This window comes from Ascaphus truei, chromosome 14 (genome assembly GCF_040206685.1).
Source record: "Ascaphus truei isolate aAscTru1 chromosome 14, aAscTru1.hap1, whole genome shotgun sequence".
Lineage (NCBI taxonomy): Eukaryota > Metazoa > Chordata > Amphibia > Anura > Ascaphidae > Ascaphus > Ascaphus truei.
This window is the reverse complement of record NC_134496.1, coordinates 20,468,024-20,484,230: the sequence shown is the minus strand read 5'-3', so window position 1 is coordinate 20,484,230 and position 16,207 is coordinate 20,468,024. Positions and strand designations below refer to the sequence as shown.

The following is a 16,207-nucleotide window of genomic DNA, read 5'->3' as shown; positions in this document are numbered from 1 at the left end:
GAAAGTGGTATGCCAACTCCTCCGCCCTGTCTATTCTCTGGTGTGGGAATGTGGCTAGGGGAGAGACCACTGCAGCAGAGGTGGTGTCTGAGGGGGCGAGCCAGGTTTCTGTAATGGCTAAAACAAAACAGAAAACAGCGCACAAGGCTCATCGTGAAATAAGTAAATACAATTTATATATTAAAAATGATTCAAGGTTCTGCGTACATCAGATAAATGGAAAACGGGCACAGAATGTAACAATGATAGCTGTTACCACTCAAGGAATATACCATTTGTTGACCTGCATGTAACCCATTGTACTGTGCAAGTACTCTGATTAAGCAGCATTTTCGGCACTTTTCCCGACCGACGCCTGCACGGTGACGTCATCATTGCCCGACGGCACTCGGCGTGGTGCCGCGAGCTAGACGTCAGACGCTGTCCCACGAGGCTGCCAGTGTAACAACTGCTACTCCTGATCTAACGGAGCTTTGGACTTACTCCCCATGGACTCTGCGGGCGAGCTTACAGGACTCTTTGCACGCAGACCGTGACGGACGGGAGCACTGCAGGCCATCTGACCGCAGAATACTGAAGTGGACCAAGCTATCCATCTCTGCTTCCCTGTGTGTTCCAGTATCCATGAGTGGTGACAGCTATCATTGTTACATTCTGTGCCTGTTTTCCATTTATCTGATGTACGCAGAACCTTGAATCATTTTTAATATATAAATTGTATTTACTTATTTCACGATGAGCGTTGTGCGCTGTTTTGTTTTGTTTAGATATTCAGGGTCTTGGGCCACCCTAACTACAGCAGCAGACGCTCCTTACATTTAATTGGTAACACAGTTATTTATACTCACTTGGGTATTTAGTGGTATTTTATTCACTATTATTTCACAATTGTTAGTTCATTTTAGTTGCGCACTTGTATTGTTTTATTTTCTTCTGTAATGGCTGGGAGTTGGAAATTAACAGGTTGTGTACGGCAGTGCGTTTGTTGCAAACAGATCTTGTGTTCCATGGGGCACAGAATGAGGGAAGGGACGGGTGTAATGCGGGTGAGGTTGGAATGATGGGCAGTGCGTGGTGAGATGACTTTGGGGCAGGGTGTGGGACGTGAAGGTTTGGTATGTGGGTAGGGCCAGGATTTGGATGCATGTTGCCACAGAGTAGGAAAGGGTTTTTTGTTTGTTAGGTGTGGTGTGAGAAGCAGAAGGAGTTATAGCTGCAGAATGAAGGAGATGACAGAGTAATGGTAATCCAAAACTGAGAGGTGGCTGCAGGCATTATTTAGTATGATGCTGCAGTGTATCCAGCTGGCCTGTGCGCACACAACGTGTGGTGTGTGTGTGCGCGTGCCCTTTGGCTGCTGTATTAGGCAGTGTTCGGGTGTGTTGAAAGGGGTCGCAGAAGGAATTGTTGGATGGGGGTTGTCACGAACTGCACCCTGCGAGCACGTGACCTGCATACGGGACAAGGGTTAATACTCACACTTGCAAGCTCTCCCACTTTTCACCTCTGCAGAGGTCCCTCAAATGGACAGTATCTCCTCTACAGGACAAGGTTAATATTCACGCTCGCAAGCTGCCCCACCCTTCACCTTCGCAAAGGTCCCTCAGATGGGTTAACATCTCCCTTAAATCTGTCCCAATATACCACCGTCACGAACAGCACACAAGTGAGCACGTGACTTAGATATGCAATATGGGTTAATACACGCGGTTACTTTAGCCAACTCACCTTTTGTCTGCGCAAGGTACCTCCCGTGAGTTAATATTAACCACTTACGCCATTGCAATCCTATCTATACACTGCCACCACCTGGGGTATGCAAATAAGAGATGCCAAATTAATATTTGTGAGGGCCCCAGGTCCCTGTTTATTATAGGAAAAACTATGCACTTGAGCAAAATGTGTCTGACAATGTAAATACTCTCTCCAGAGCGTGCAACAGTTAATTCAGAGCCCAAAGCATCACTTATTAAATGTTTTAATACATATAAAAATACAGTGCTTGGGTTACAGGGGAAAAAAATTACGAAACATTACAAATAAATGCAGAACAGCTTCTTAAAATCAAAAGATAAAATAGAAATTCCTATACATTACTCCCAATGTTATAGGTTTTCTCCCAGAGAGGTTACTGATTCAGAATATGAGATCTCGCGTATTTGGTCCCAAACACCCCTCTGTTAAGATCTGATTTTCATAATCTTTGCTCAGACTTAAATAATATTTCTTCCCATGTAAACCACATAAACCCACCACCTGTCGTAAATCAGCTGTGAGATTTGACGTTTTTACGACAGAGGAAACAAAACTTACAAATGCCATTTGAATCTTGTCTCAATATCTAAATGTACTCATAACTTTCCTTACACGTGAATCACATTACTACATTCAGGCAATCATCGCGGATACAATGAGACTAAATATGAACATCTTAATCCTAAATTTAAGTGACACATTAATATCTGTCCCTTATTACCTCTTAAACATAGTGTGTGATTTCAGAATGTGCCCCTCTGTGACACAATTACAGATTTGTACTCTTATTAGGCAGAGATGACATCACAGGATATTCTCATTTTTAATAAAGTCACTCATATTGAATACTTTCTTATCCTCGCCCCAAGCCATCCATAAACCCCCCTCCAGAGAATGATTAGAAACTTGCTCTAAAAAAACAAGTTTATAGACGGTTGTCACAGGGGCCATATTTAATTCCCACGTCTGCCCTTATCTGGAGACTATAAGCAACATGCAACCCATGTGGCCCTTTTAAGTGAGCCATACAGGATAATTGGCCAGTTAAATTCTGTGTGAAACCCAGCAGCCACCCGTGACAAGCCTGTGCTTGTCTTAAACCCAATATATATTGTATTTTTAACGTCAAACTGTAGCTCATTAACCCCTGAAGCGCTAGATGCATTAAAATACATAATATATCATGACCTTATCATGACTGGGTAGTCATGGGAGGAAGATGTGATGAGTGTTTTTTGGGGGATGGAGGGGGTTTAAGTGTTGCAGGCCTTCAATGCAGAACATGAGTAGAGTAGTGAGCTCACTGACAGCTGCCCAATAATATCACACAGATAAAGTCGCTGGAAGATCGCGACAGACTGTAGTCCATCTCGTATAACACGAAGAAAATGTTCCCACTTGAAATGCTGTGCTCCCCCCTCTAAACCCCCCACACCCCCCTTAGCAATGCTTCCTCCATGCTATCAGCAGACTTATACTCCAATACAGGTGGGGAGAAAAGCTGACAATCTAAATAAAAGGTACAAGCAGGGGTGGATAGCCGCTCCAGCTGTCCCGCGGGGTTTGGCCTGGTCACCTTCCTGCTGCATGTGATTTATCTGCAGGGGCCCCAGAGCTGCAGGAAGCACTGGAGAGTTCCTCTAGGCCAGTGCCGCTCAACTCCAGTCCTCAAGCCCCCACCACCAGGTCAGGTTTTCAGGATATCCCAGCTTCAGCACAATTTGGCTCAATCAAAACTTATCGATTGTTAGTCCAAATAAAGCAAAGGTTTCCCCTAATACCGAAGTACTCCTTTATTCTGCGCGATTCCTGCTGTAATAACACAGCCTGCATGCTCGGGAAGGTTTCTGTATCAAGGGTTTTCTAAATAGACACTAGGTGTCCTAGTTAGACAAATAAGTGTAGGATAAGATAGTATTAATACCACAATATAATCCACAATATTGCAACGAGTGCAACGAGGAAAATGGCCATACTGTTTCAATAGAGTAGATAATAAGCATAAAAAGGATTAAAAAATGAAATGTCAAAAATATAAGAAAATAAGTAAATGAACAAAGTGACTAGTTACGTGGATTTATAAAAACCGCGACACGGTTGGGTTAGTACAGGGGTAGGAAACGCCAGTCCTCAGGCCACCAACAGGTCAGGTTTTCAGGATATTCCTGCTTCAGCACAGCTCAGTCAAAGAGCCACTGATTGAGCCACCTATGCTGAAGCAGGAGTATCCCTAATACCTGACCTATTGGTGGCTCTTGAGGACTGGAGCTGACTAGACCATGACTGGGCCACTAATTGAACCATCTGTGCTGAAGCAGGGATGTCTTTAAAACCCGGCCTGCTGTTGTCCTTTGAGGGCTGGAGTTGCCCACCGCTGGGTTAGTACCTGCAGGCAATAGAGCAGTTAGTTTGCCTCACGTCGGTTAGTGGGGGTAAAATATAGTAGATTCTCAGGCGGTCGCTGCTATTTAAGGTCCAATCACCAAACAGGTAATAATATACCTGTGGAAGAGAGCAGAGCCGCCCCCAATAGTGCGTTCAAACATTCATTAACCACATATAACACAATACGTCCCACTCACCCGTGTGAGGATGTACACAATCTCACCATTACCAGCGGGGGGGGCAGTGTGGTTGTGGCCGGGCCTCTTACCTTCTCCGGAGGGGCAGCGCCTTCCTGCGTCGTGTGACATCACGTTGTCATGGCAACGCGCCGCCACGGAGTCCTTTGCCATCGTGTTGACGTGGCATCACAGCGCTGCCGGAGGAGATGCCGCCACCCCGGAGAAGGTAACAGGCACAGAGGCCCGCGCTCTCCTCCCAGCAATCCGTTTAGTTGTGGTGGGGACGATCGCCGGGGGGAAGGGGCTCAGTAACCACGGGGGTTCGGTGCAGTGGCACCGATGGAGCCGCCATGACGCCGGCCCGGATTACCAGGACACTGCAGGGAAGAGCCGGCCTGCGAGAGGACGAGGTGCAATGTGTGCTCTGCATCGCCACCTAATGGCCAGCATCTGCATTGAGCTGCACACAGACGCTGCTTCTCCTCCCTGCTACCGGACCAATTATTCCAAATCTGACCGACCCCAGAGGCAATTTCCCCCCAGGCCAACCCACCCCTGCATTGACTGTAAGCTCTATTGTTGCGTCTCTTACTGCTGTGAAGTGCTATGTACATGGATGGAGCTATATTTATATACAGTATATACTAGCTGAGAGTACCTCACGTTGCTCATGAATTCTAAGAAACGAACCTCATCCTCTCACCCCCCTACCCGATTCTCTCTCTCCCCCTCCATCACTTTCTTTTAATACGTTAGGATGTCCCCAATTTTTTCCGCCTCTCTCTCCTCCAGCATTCCTACTCCCTCCTCACGCGCCAACCGACTTCCTCACTTTCCTTCTTCGCCTGCTTTCTGTGTAAATGTTCTAGTTATCGGACTCTCCTTATCTGCCACCAGGCTATGTGCATTATGATGTCACCAGATACATAGCCTATCAGTGGCTGACTTGCTTAGAAAAATTGTAATTACTCATATAATTTAAAGTAGAATGTATCCAAACAGACACAAACCTGTTCCTCGATCTCAGGAACCATCATGGAGAATGTGGTTAATATACCTTAAGAGGCGTCCAAATGCCCAGCGATCAGACAGTCAACTTTCCAACATATATAGAAGACACTCTCACACTCTCACACTCTCACTCTCTCACACTCTCACTCACTCAACTCACACACACACACACTCACACTCACACACACTCACACACTCTATCTCAAAGTTTGCAGTTGTTTCAGTGGCAGTTACTTTATTTGATCTTGGAATTGGGGAATTATTTTGACCTTATGTTGCTATTTTATGCTGCTTCATGTATTGAGAATTCTGGGTATTAATATTTTTGTATCAGCGCTATACATTATATACCTTTTATTAGGGCAAGTTACATCCTGTGCTGAATTAAAAAAAAAAAAAATGTTGTGCAGACACAGATACTATACAGGGAGAAGCTAATCCTGCCCCACAGAGCTTACACTCTAATATACAGAGGGATACAGATACTATATTGGGAGAAGGGAATCCTGTGCCACAGAGCTTACACTCTAATATATAGGGGTATACATATACAATGCATGGAGAGGGGAATCCTGCCTTACAGAGCTTACAATCTAATATATAGAAGGACATGGATACAATACAGAGAGAGGGGAATCCTGCTCTACAGAGCTTGCACGCTAATATGAAGGACATAAATACAATACAGAGAGAGGGGAATCCTGCTCTACAGAGCTTACACTCTAATATGAAGGACATAGATACAATACAGAGAGAGGGGAATCCTGCTCCACAAAGCTTCCACTCTAATGTGACGGCGTCTCAGTGGGAGTTCTCGGGCCGGTGCGGGGGTCTAAGAGACTGCGCAGTGAGAGACTTCCTGCTAAGAGAGCGCTGTGGTAACAGGAGGGAGGTTACGAGACTGCGAGAGAGGAACTGATGTACATGAAAAAACCACAACCAAGAACCAGGGGAAGGGTGAGAGGAGAGAAACGGGGTGAGAGGAGAGAAAGGGGGGAGAGGGCGAGAGGAGAGACACAGAGTGAGAGGAGAGAAACGGGGTGAGAGGAGAGAAAGGGGGGAGAGGGCGAGAGGAGAGACACAGGGTGAGAGGAGAGAAACGGTGAGCGCAGAGAAAGGGGGGAGAGGGAGGGAGGAGAGAAACAGGGTGAGAGGAGAGAAACGGGGTGAGGGGTGAGAGGAGAGAAAGGGGGGAGAGGGTGAGAGGAGAGAAACGGGTGAGAGGAGAGAAAGGGGGGAGAGGGTGAGAGGAGAGAAAGAGAGTGAGAGGAGAGAAACGGTGAGGGCAGAGAAAGGGGGAGAGGGAGGGAGGGAGGAGAGAAACAGGGTGAGAGGAGAGAAACGGGTGAGAGGAGAGAAAGGGGGGAGAGGGTGAGAGGAGAGAAACGGGGAGAGGGAGGGAGGAAAGAAACAGGGTGAGAGGGGAGAAATGGTGAGAGGGGAGAATCGGAAGAGAGAAACAGGGTGAGAGGAGAGAAAGAGAGGGAGGGCGTAGAAGGGAGAGAGAGAAAGAGACTCAGAAAAGCGGGGAGAGAGCTTAGTGAGTGAGACAGGAGAAGTGACATCCACCAGCGCCCTCTTTTTCGCCCTCTCTCTGTGGGAGACATGGAGAGCAGCAAGAGGCGGCCCGTGGAACAGCTGATGGATGGAACATTGGTCACATGGGTAAGAAAGACACCTGTACACCCTATATAACCTATAGAGAGATTATCTGTACCCTCTTTATGTTCTGCAGGGAGATTACCCTGTGTCACCTATACATCCTATTAGGAGCAGAGTCCTGTGCCTACTACAGGTAGATTACCTTGTACCCCTATAGAATCTAAGGAGAGATGAATTCTGTACCTCTATATATTTTATAGGAAGATGTGTCCTGTACCACTATATATTCTAATGTATGATGATCCTGTACTGCTATATATTCTATTTGGAGATTAGGTTGTACCCCTATATAGTTTACAGAAATATGAGTCTGCACCCCTTTTGTATTCTATATGGAGATGAGTCATCCATCCCTATATATTCAATAGGGATCTAGATTGTGTCCCTAGATATTTTATAGGAGATGTTTGCTCTAAATTCTATAGAAAAAGAGGAGACCTGTTATATTCTATAGGGAGGCAAGTCCAGTACCCATATATATTCTATAGAAGATTAGCCATATAAACCATATATATATATTCTACAGGGCCTCACAACCTGTTCCCCTATATATTCTATAGGGAGATTCATACTGTACCCCTCTATACAGAGGCAGATTGGAGATAGATATCGCCCCGGGCGATATCTGTGTTACCAGTCCACCTTCCACGACACAGCGTCATGTGACGTTGCATTGTCATGGAGACTCAACGCCATGTGATGTCACATTGCCATGACGGGCAACGTTGCAGGAAGAGATGCCGTTCCGGTACGAGACACAGAGGTCCCCGCGCTCTCCCCTGGTAATCAGTGTAACTGTTGTGGGGAAGAGCGCGGGGACCTCTGTAACCGGCAGCAAGCCCCCGTTACACGGCCCCAGGGACCTGCCGGGCATTTGCCCGGTTTCCCGGCGGACCATACTGCCCCTGCCTGTATATTCTATAGTGTTTATATTATTTAGAGACAGCATCCTTGTACCCCTATCGTGAGATGAGTCATGTGTCATATATGTTCTATAAAGGGATGAGCCCCGTAGCTTTATATATTTATATATAAGGACAAAGGACTTTGGAACCAGAGCTGCATTCAATCTGAATCCCTTCAGTCTACATCTGTGTCGCCCCAAAGGCGGACACCTGATGGGACTCCTCTGCACAGGATCAGCGTGCTAAGGGTTAACATTTGCTTTCACAATGTGTAAGGTCGACCCCACCCACTGGAATGTTAATGAGCCAAGAGGACAAAGAACTTTGCATTCACAGCTGCATTCATTCTGAACCCCTTCAGTGTACATCTGCGTCGCCCCAAAGGCGGACAGCCTTTGGCACAGCCGAAGGGCAGCTAAAGGGAGATGTTAAAGTGTCTTTAGTTCAATCTGAAACTCACAAGCCCTGTTATCACCTGTACCCAATTTTCCATTAAATGTCTGTGAATTGACTGTACAACCCTGTTCACCTAATGTATGTATCTGTCACCATAACGCTGTGCCCAGGACATACGTGAAAACGAGAGGTAACTCTTAATGTATTACTTCCTGGTCAAACACATTATAAATAAATATTCGATTGGGAGATAATTTCTGTGCCCCTATATGTTCTATAGGGAGATGAGCCAGTACACATATATTTTCTTCTGGGAGATTAGACTATACTCCTAGATATTTTACTGGGGGATGCTGCTGTAACCCTATAGTCTATAGATGAGTCTGTACCCCTGTATATTCTATAGGGAGAAATATATTTCTCAACACCCGACCTTACACCTGTTGTACAAACCAAAGTCTCTGAATGTCTCTCTGCTATATCATCCTGGATGGCCCTCCGACGCCTTAAACTCAACATGGCTAAAACAGAGCTCCTCATACTTCCTCCCAAACCTGGCCCTACTACCTCCTTCCACATTACTGTTGGAACTACGATCATTCACCCAGTAGCCCAAGCACGCTGCCTTGGGGTCACACTCGACTCCTCTCTCACATTCGCCCCTCACATTCAAAACATTTCTAAAACCTGTCGCTTTTTCCTCCGCAATATAACAAAGATACGCCCTTTCCTCTGTTGCTCGACTGCTAAAACTGACTCAGGCCCTCATTCTCTCCCGTCTTGATTACTGTAACCTCCTGCTGTCCGGCCTTCCTGCCTCTCACCTGTCTCCCCTACAATCTATCCTAAACGCTGCTGCCAGAATCACTCTACTCTTTCCGAGATCTGTCTCAGCGTTTCCCCTCATGAAATCCCTCTCCTGGCTTCCGATCAAATCCCGCATCTCACACTCCATTCTTCTCCTCACTTTTAAAGCTTTACACTCTTCTGCCCCTCCTTACATCTCAGCCCTAATTTCTCGTTATGCACCATCAAGACTCTTGCGTTCTTCTCAAGGATGTCTTCTTTCTACCCCCTTTGTATCTAAAGCCCTCTCCCGCCTTAAACCTTTTTCACTTTCTGCCCCACACCTCTGGAATGCCCTTCTCCTCAGTACCCAACTAGCACCCTCTCTATCCACCTTTAAGACCCACCTTAAGACACATCTGCTTAAAGAAGCATATTTATAGCACTGTGGATATTCTGAACACACGATACATAAAGCTTGGCCCCCTGCAGACGCACTTACCAGAACTCCCTCCTACTGTCTCTGTACGTTCCCCCTACCTACCAATTAGACTGTAAGCTCCTCGGAGCAGGGACTCCTCTTCCTTAATGTCTAAAGCACTTATTCCCATGATCTGTTATTTATATTATCTGTTATTTATTTGACTACCACATGTATTACTGCTGTGAAGCGCTATGTACATTAATGGCGCTATATAAATAAAGACATACAATACAATACAATACTATATACAGCTATGCCCCTATATATATTCTATAAAGAAATGAGCCAGCACCCACTAGCCTGGAACTCTAAATATTCCATAGGAGCCATGTATCACATTATATTTGTAGTGAGAGAAGCCCAGTGTCCCAATATATACTATAGGGAGATTAGCCTGTATCCCAATATATACTATAGGGAGATTAGCCTGTATCCCAATATATACTATAGGGAGATTAGCCTGTATCCCAATATATTCTGTAGGATACATGTATTCTAATATATTGTATGGAGGGTGGGAGGGTCCAGTACCTCTATATTCTATTGGAACTTGAGTCAGGTGTCCCATTTAATACACAGACACACATATATATATATATATATATATATATATATATAATATATTGTGAATAGTCCTATTCCCCTATGTATTCTACAGGGTGAGGAGTCAGTACCCCGATATGTTCCATAGCGATCTGAGCCCTGCAGTCCTATATATTCCATAGTGAAAGGTACCTGTCTCCCTATATATTCTATTGAGGGGTGGGTCTCATGGGTACATGGATTATATAGGTAGACTAAAATGCTCTATACATTCAATAGGACATATGTGCCCATATACACTGAATGGAGGGTTATGAGTCCTGTATACCCTATATATTCTATTGGGAGATTAGTTCTGTACCCCCTATATATTCTATAGGGAGATGAGTCTGTACCCAAATATATTCTATTCTACAGGGATGTTGAGTTATGACACCCCTCCCCGATATACCTATATATTCTATAAAGAGACGAGTCCTGTGCGTATGTATGTGTGTGTGTATGTATATATATATATCTATGTAGCCAGGTCCCCCTTTTCAGAGCTGACCCCCCTCCTTCTTCAGCACACAGCCGCCGCGCGCGAGGGAGTGAGGGGGCAAGTGCGCGAGCAACGCGCGCTACCTTAGAGAGCAGGCCGGTTGCCGGGGACGCGAGCGGGGCGGTTGCCGGGGACGCGATCGGGCCGTTGCTAGGGCCGCAGTCGCGTCGCGAGGATCCCGGCGGCTCGCGGTGAAGGAAGCCACCATTGCCAGGTGTGTTGCGCATGCACAGGGGCTAGAGGTACCGGTAGGCTCACAGACAGGTCGCGCCTGCGCAGTAAGAAGCGCGCGAACCCTAGCCTACCAGGGAAGGCTCTTGGAAGGGACTATAAGTCCCATGAGCCTCTGCAGCGCCCCACGTGATACCAGGGAGCCAATAGGGCTAGAGGATGACCCTGCAGGAGCAAATAGATACATTTCGCGGGCTTGGAGCACGCAGTTCAGTCAGAGCCAGGAGCAGCCAGGGGAAGGAGGTAGGGTGCAGGAGTCAGTGACTCCCTGCACTAGGCCAGCAGCCCCCAAGGCCCGAGATAGCCCTGAGCCACCCAGTAGTATTGAGTGTTGCCAGGGACAGCCCTCAGGTTAGGGACCCTGCCACTTACGTTCTAGAGCCAGTTAGGGACACAGCAGAAGCTGCGCGTCCGCCCAGAGGTTTGGGCTCAGACCTTCGCTGTCGTTGCAGTAGCCATCCGGGGGGGATCGCCCCGGACGGTAGCTCCTGCATTCAGCCGACATCAGCCTTCGGATCCTTTGTGAAGTTCCTTGGCAGGTCCGGGCACCGGAGTGTCCGGCAGGTAATCCACAAGTGCACCAACGAGCTCACTCCTATTCACACGGGACATAGTGGCTGCGCAGACACACATACACATCTCACTTGAAGGGTGGGGTAATACTGTGTGGGGCTACTGGACACTGGGTGGGATCATCCGCTGGGGTTTGGTGGTGAAGGTAGCGTCCTGCGCGACGCGGTTATTAGTGTCTCCTCTAGAGAGGGACACCTGTTGAAGTACGTGCATGTTGATGGTTATTATATGCAAGTACGTTTACGTGTACAAGTAAAGTCATTGATTGTTTACATACGGTGTGTTGATTATTTGTATGTGTCCTGCGAGGACAAATTCCCGCGTTGCCGGGAGGCATCGCAGGTGGAGGCGCTGCACCGAGTACAGGATTACTCTTAATATAATTGCCCCAGGTTCCCCGTGGCGGAAGCTCAGCCCTCCTGTGAGCCAAGCAGGTAAAGCACCACACCTGGTAACACTAAGTTCCCCGCCCCCACACTATATCTGCGATTGGGTGGGGTGGAATACCCGTTACATACATATATATATATATATATATATATATATATATATATATATATATATAAAACAACCTGCAACAGACCAAAAGTAAGAAGTGCTATAACCAGTAAGGTGAAGTGTAAGATATAAACACTACTGGCGGTGCTAGGGATGATGAATATATGTGAACATGACAAAGAAAAAAGAATCCCAGATTAGCACTCTAGCATACAAAAGATGCGGCGTATCTGCCTAAGACATGCAAGTGAGCATACAGGAATATTTCCATTTACTATATGCTTTGCTGTGGAGGGTTTTTGTCACTTTTTTTACTCACCATAACTTAACTAAGTATGGTAAACCCCATCCTCATTGCTTCATTGCATAGCCAGTTAACCAACCCCACACTGAGGAGACCCATTAAGGTCGAAACAGCTGTCTGTGGGTGGGTTTACTGGCTATGCATCTTAACCCTGGCTGTGCTTAAAGCTGTGACCATGCAGCAAGCTTAAGTCTATAGGTATTCTGGAGGCCAGGGTCATGTGTAAGATGATTAGCCCAGATAGTTTCAACTCTGCCCTCTTTTCAAAGCACAACAAGTTCTGTATCTTTACTTTATTTGGGGAAAGCAGCATAAAAGACAGGCACTTGTGAAGAGATGTTGGTGTTTGGATAATGTCTCTCTGTGGGTGCTTTGTAATTAAGGACAGGTGAAAAGGGTAATCCTGCCACTAGAGCAGTTACAGCAGGGTACTCACTCAGCCGGTGGTGAAGGTGGAAAAGGAAGTCCCAATGTATGCTGGGTAGCAAGATAGCCTGGGGACAGACCATCTGTGGGCAGAGCAGAGGGGGAGAAAGCAGACTGGCTCATTTGAGAGAAAGGCTGAGGCTGCTATAGCAACTCACTGAAATGTCTAAGGGAGCCACAACATGTAGCAATAATGTTGCATTTCTGATACAGCAAGCTGCTGGGATAGGGGAAATAGCACTGTGTCTGTCACACGGGCACTGTGTGTGTGCACAGGGCAAAACACATGCAGCTGGGAATGAGAAACTGACAGGCAGAACTACAAGGAAGGGGGGGGGGGGTGAAACAGAAATGTAGTTCTTGTTCCATGACAATAGGGAACCATGTTAAAAATGGTTTTGAAGCAAAAGGTGACACTGTGTGCCCATTTGCATGTCATTTCCCAGAATCCCTTGCTGCAGTGGAAGTGCTGTGATAATGGTGAAAGGCAGGGTTGCAGACCTGCCTAAGACATGCAAATGAGCATACAGTAATATTTGCTATATATATATATATATATATTGTAGAGGGAATTGAGCCAAGTTTAACCCTTTGCCCCTAGGTCAGAACCTTTGAGCGGGGTCAGGAGTTAGATGACGGGAACATCCTCTCTTTCCCCCGGGACCCCCGCAGAGAGTTCCTGCGGCTTACAGGAGGAGGCCTCCTGCACAACATCATGAGTATAATGTGAGGGGTGTGTGAGGGTGTAAGGAGCGGCGGAATAGCAGAGACTTTGTGTGTAAGGAGGGGCGGAATAGCAGAGTGTGTGTGTTTGTGTGTAAGGAGGGGCGGAATAGCAGAGAGTGCGTGAGTACGGAGGGGCGGAATAGCAGAGAGTGTGGGTGTAAGGAGGGGCGGAATAGCAGAGAGTGCGTGTGTAAGGAGGGGCGGAATAGCTGAGAGTGTGTGTGTAATTAGGGTCAGAATAGTAGTGTGTGTGTGCAAGGAGGTGCGAAATAGCAGAGTGCGTGTGTAAGGAGTACCGGCGTAGCCGAAAGTGTGAAAGGAGGGGCGGAATAGCAGAGTGTGTAAGAAGGGGAAGAATAGCATAGAATGTGTGTGTGTGTAAGTAGGGGCGGAATAGCAAAGAGTGTGTGTGTGTAATTAAGGCCGGAATAGCAGAGTGTGTGTAAGGAGGGCCGAAATAGCAGAGAGTGCATGTGTAAGGAGCGCCAAAATAGCAGAGAGTGCATGTGTAAGGAGCGCCAAAATAGCAGAGAGTGCATGTGTAAGGAGCGCCGAAATAGCAGAGAGTGCATGTGTAAGGAGCGCCGAAATAGCTGAGAGTGCATGTGTAAGGAGTGCCGAAATAGCAGAGAGTGCATGTGTAAGGAGCGCCGAAATAGCAGAGAGTGCATGTGTAAGGAGCGCCGAAATAGCAGAGTGTGTGTAAGGAGCGCCGGAATACAGTGTGTGTAAGGTGCGCCGGAATTACAGAGTCGGTATAGCAGAGAGTGTGTGTATAATTAGGGCCGGAATAGCAGAGAGTGTGTGTAAGGAGGTCCGGAATAGTAGTGAGTGTGTGTGTAAGGAGGGCCAGAATAGCAGAGTGTGTGTGTGTGTATATAAGGGGACCGGAATAGCAAAGCGTGTGTGTGTAAGAGAGAGAGAAAGTATGTGTGTGTGAGAGAGAGAGAGAGTGTGTGTGTGTGTATATAAGGGGACCGGAATAGGAGAGTGTGTATCTGTGAGAGAGAGAGTGTGTGTGTGAGAGAGAGTGTGTGTGTGTGTAGGACCGGAGTAGCAGAGCTGAGCGGTTTCTCTGTGTTATAGTGACACGCGCACATACTGCGGAAATCTGGATCTGCGGAGCCTCAAAATGCGACTGCGGTCCTTTTACCAGGTAATAACTTATGGGATATATATATATGTGTGTGCGTGCGTGCGTGCGTGCGCGCGTGTGACACAGAAACATAGACTGTGACCCGCCAGATCTGCCCATTCTCCGGCCCTCTGTAAAACGTCTGTCACATTTAGGATTTAGCCTTATTATGTTTATCCCAAGCAGGTTTCAGTTCCCTTAAAGGATTACCCCTACCACCTCTGCTTGGAGGCTGTTCCACAACTCCACCACCCTTTCTGTAAAGAAGTACCTCCTCACATTTCCCCGGAGCTCCCACCCTCCAGGGTCAGAGGACGACCTCTTGTTCTAGTGCTTCTCTTTCTTTGGAATATGCTTCCCTCCTGTACTTTGTTCAAACCCTTTGTGTATGTAAAAGGTTCTCTCATATCCCCCCTATCCCGTCTCCCCTTTCTCTTCTCTCTTCCCCTCTCTCCCACCTCTCCCTTCCCCTCTCTCTCCCCTCTCTCTTCTCCCTTCCCCTGTCCCTTCTCTCCCCTCTCCCTTCTCCTCTCTCTCCCCTCTCTCTTCTCCCTTCTCTGCTCTCTCTTCCCCCTTCTCCGCTCTCTCTTCCCCCTTCTCCCCTCTCTCTTCTCCCTTCTCCCCTCTCTCCCTTCTCCCCTCTCTTTCTTCTCCCTTCTCCCCTCTCTCTTCTCCCTTCTCACGTCTCTCCCCTCTCTTCTCCCTTCTCCCCTCTCTCTTCTCCCTTCACTCCTCTCTCCCCGCTCTCTTCTCCCTCTCTTCTCCCTTCTCTCCCTTCTCCCCTCTCTTTCTTCTCCCCTCTCTCTTCTCCCGTCTCTCCCCTCTCTCTTCTCCCTTCTCTCATCTCCCCCTTCTTCCTTCTCTTCTCGCCTCTCCCCTCTAAGCTGCGCATATTAAGGGCCTTTAGTCTTGGGCCTCGGACATGGTCAAAAAGACCGTGCTAAGCCGCGCTGAGGGGAAACATTATCCCTATCAGCGCGGCTTTAGAGGGCGCTTCCGCAGGCATGCGGAGGTATGCGGAGGCGTGTGGAAATGCAGGAGACAGGCAAGTTTAAATTTTGCCGCTCATGCAAGTGCAGGACCGGTCACATGACTGCCAGAAGCCAATGGCAGTCCGTGACGTCGGCGCCGTAACGTCGGCGCCGTGACGTCGCGCGCTAGCCCCGCCTCCCGATCCGCCTCCAGGCCCGCCTCCCGAAAGCCTCCCACCCGGCACACAAGCGCGCTCGCTGGCGCTCATGCAGGGACAAGAAAAATCTCCTGCATGAGCGTCAGCGTTGCCCAGCGCCGCTCCCTGCACCATGTCCCAGGCCTTAGACAGCGGCCATGTTCGGGGAGACGGCGCGGAGGCGTGCGCACGCGGCACGATCACGACGCCTTAAGGTAATAATTCACATCCATGGACCGCGATGGGGCGCGCGGTGCGCGAGAAATCAGTTACATTGATTCCGCCGCGCGATGGCGAGATCATGCGAGCGGTTTGCACAATGAGGGCAAACCAGCTCTGTGATGTCACGGCCACGCCCCCCAGACACGCCTCCCCATCGCGTCTAGCCTGGCCACAAACGCTCCCGCTAAACTTCAGGTGACGTCATGCGCACGGACGCGAGCGGGAGGTCACCATGGACGCAGCCTTATGCTGTAGATCAGGAACGGCCAACTCCAAT

General features: G+C 48.0%; 1 protein-coding gene across 1 annotated transcript in view; it reads left to right on the top strand.

Annotated features, from left to right (window-relative positions):
• The first annotated feature begins 6,680 nt into the window (after positions 1–6,680).
• CCDC88B (coiled-coil domain containing 88B) overlaps positions 6,681–16,207 on the top strand; it is a 31,593-nt gene continuing 22,066 nt past the window's right edge. The window contains 3 exon segments of the mRNA XM_075570050.1: positions 6,681–6,995; positions 13,281–13,405; positions 14,492–14,561. Coding sequence (XP_075426165.1) covers positions 6,936–6,995; positions 13,281–13,405; positions 14,492–14,561 — 255 coding nt within the window. The 5' untranslated portion in view covers positions 6,681–6,935.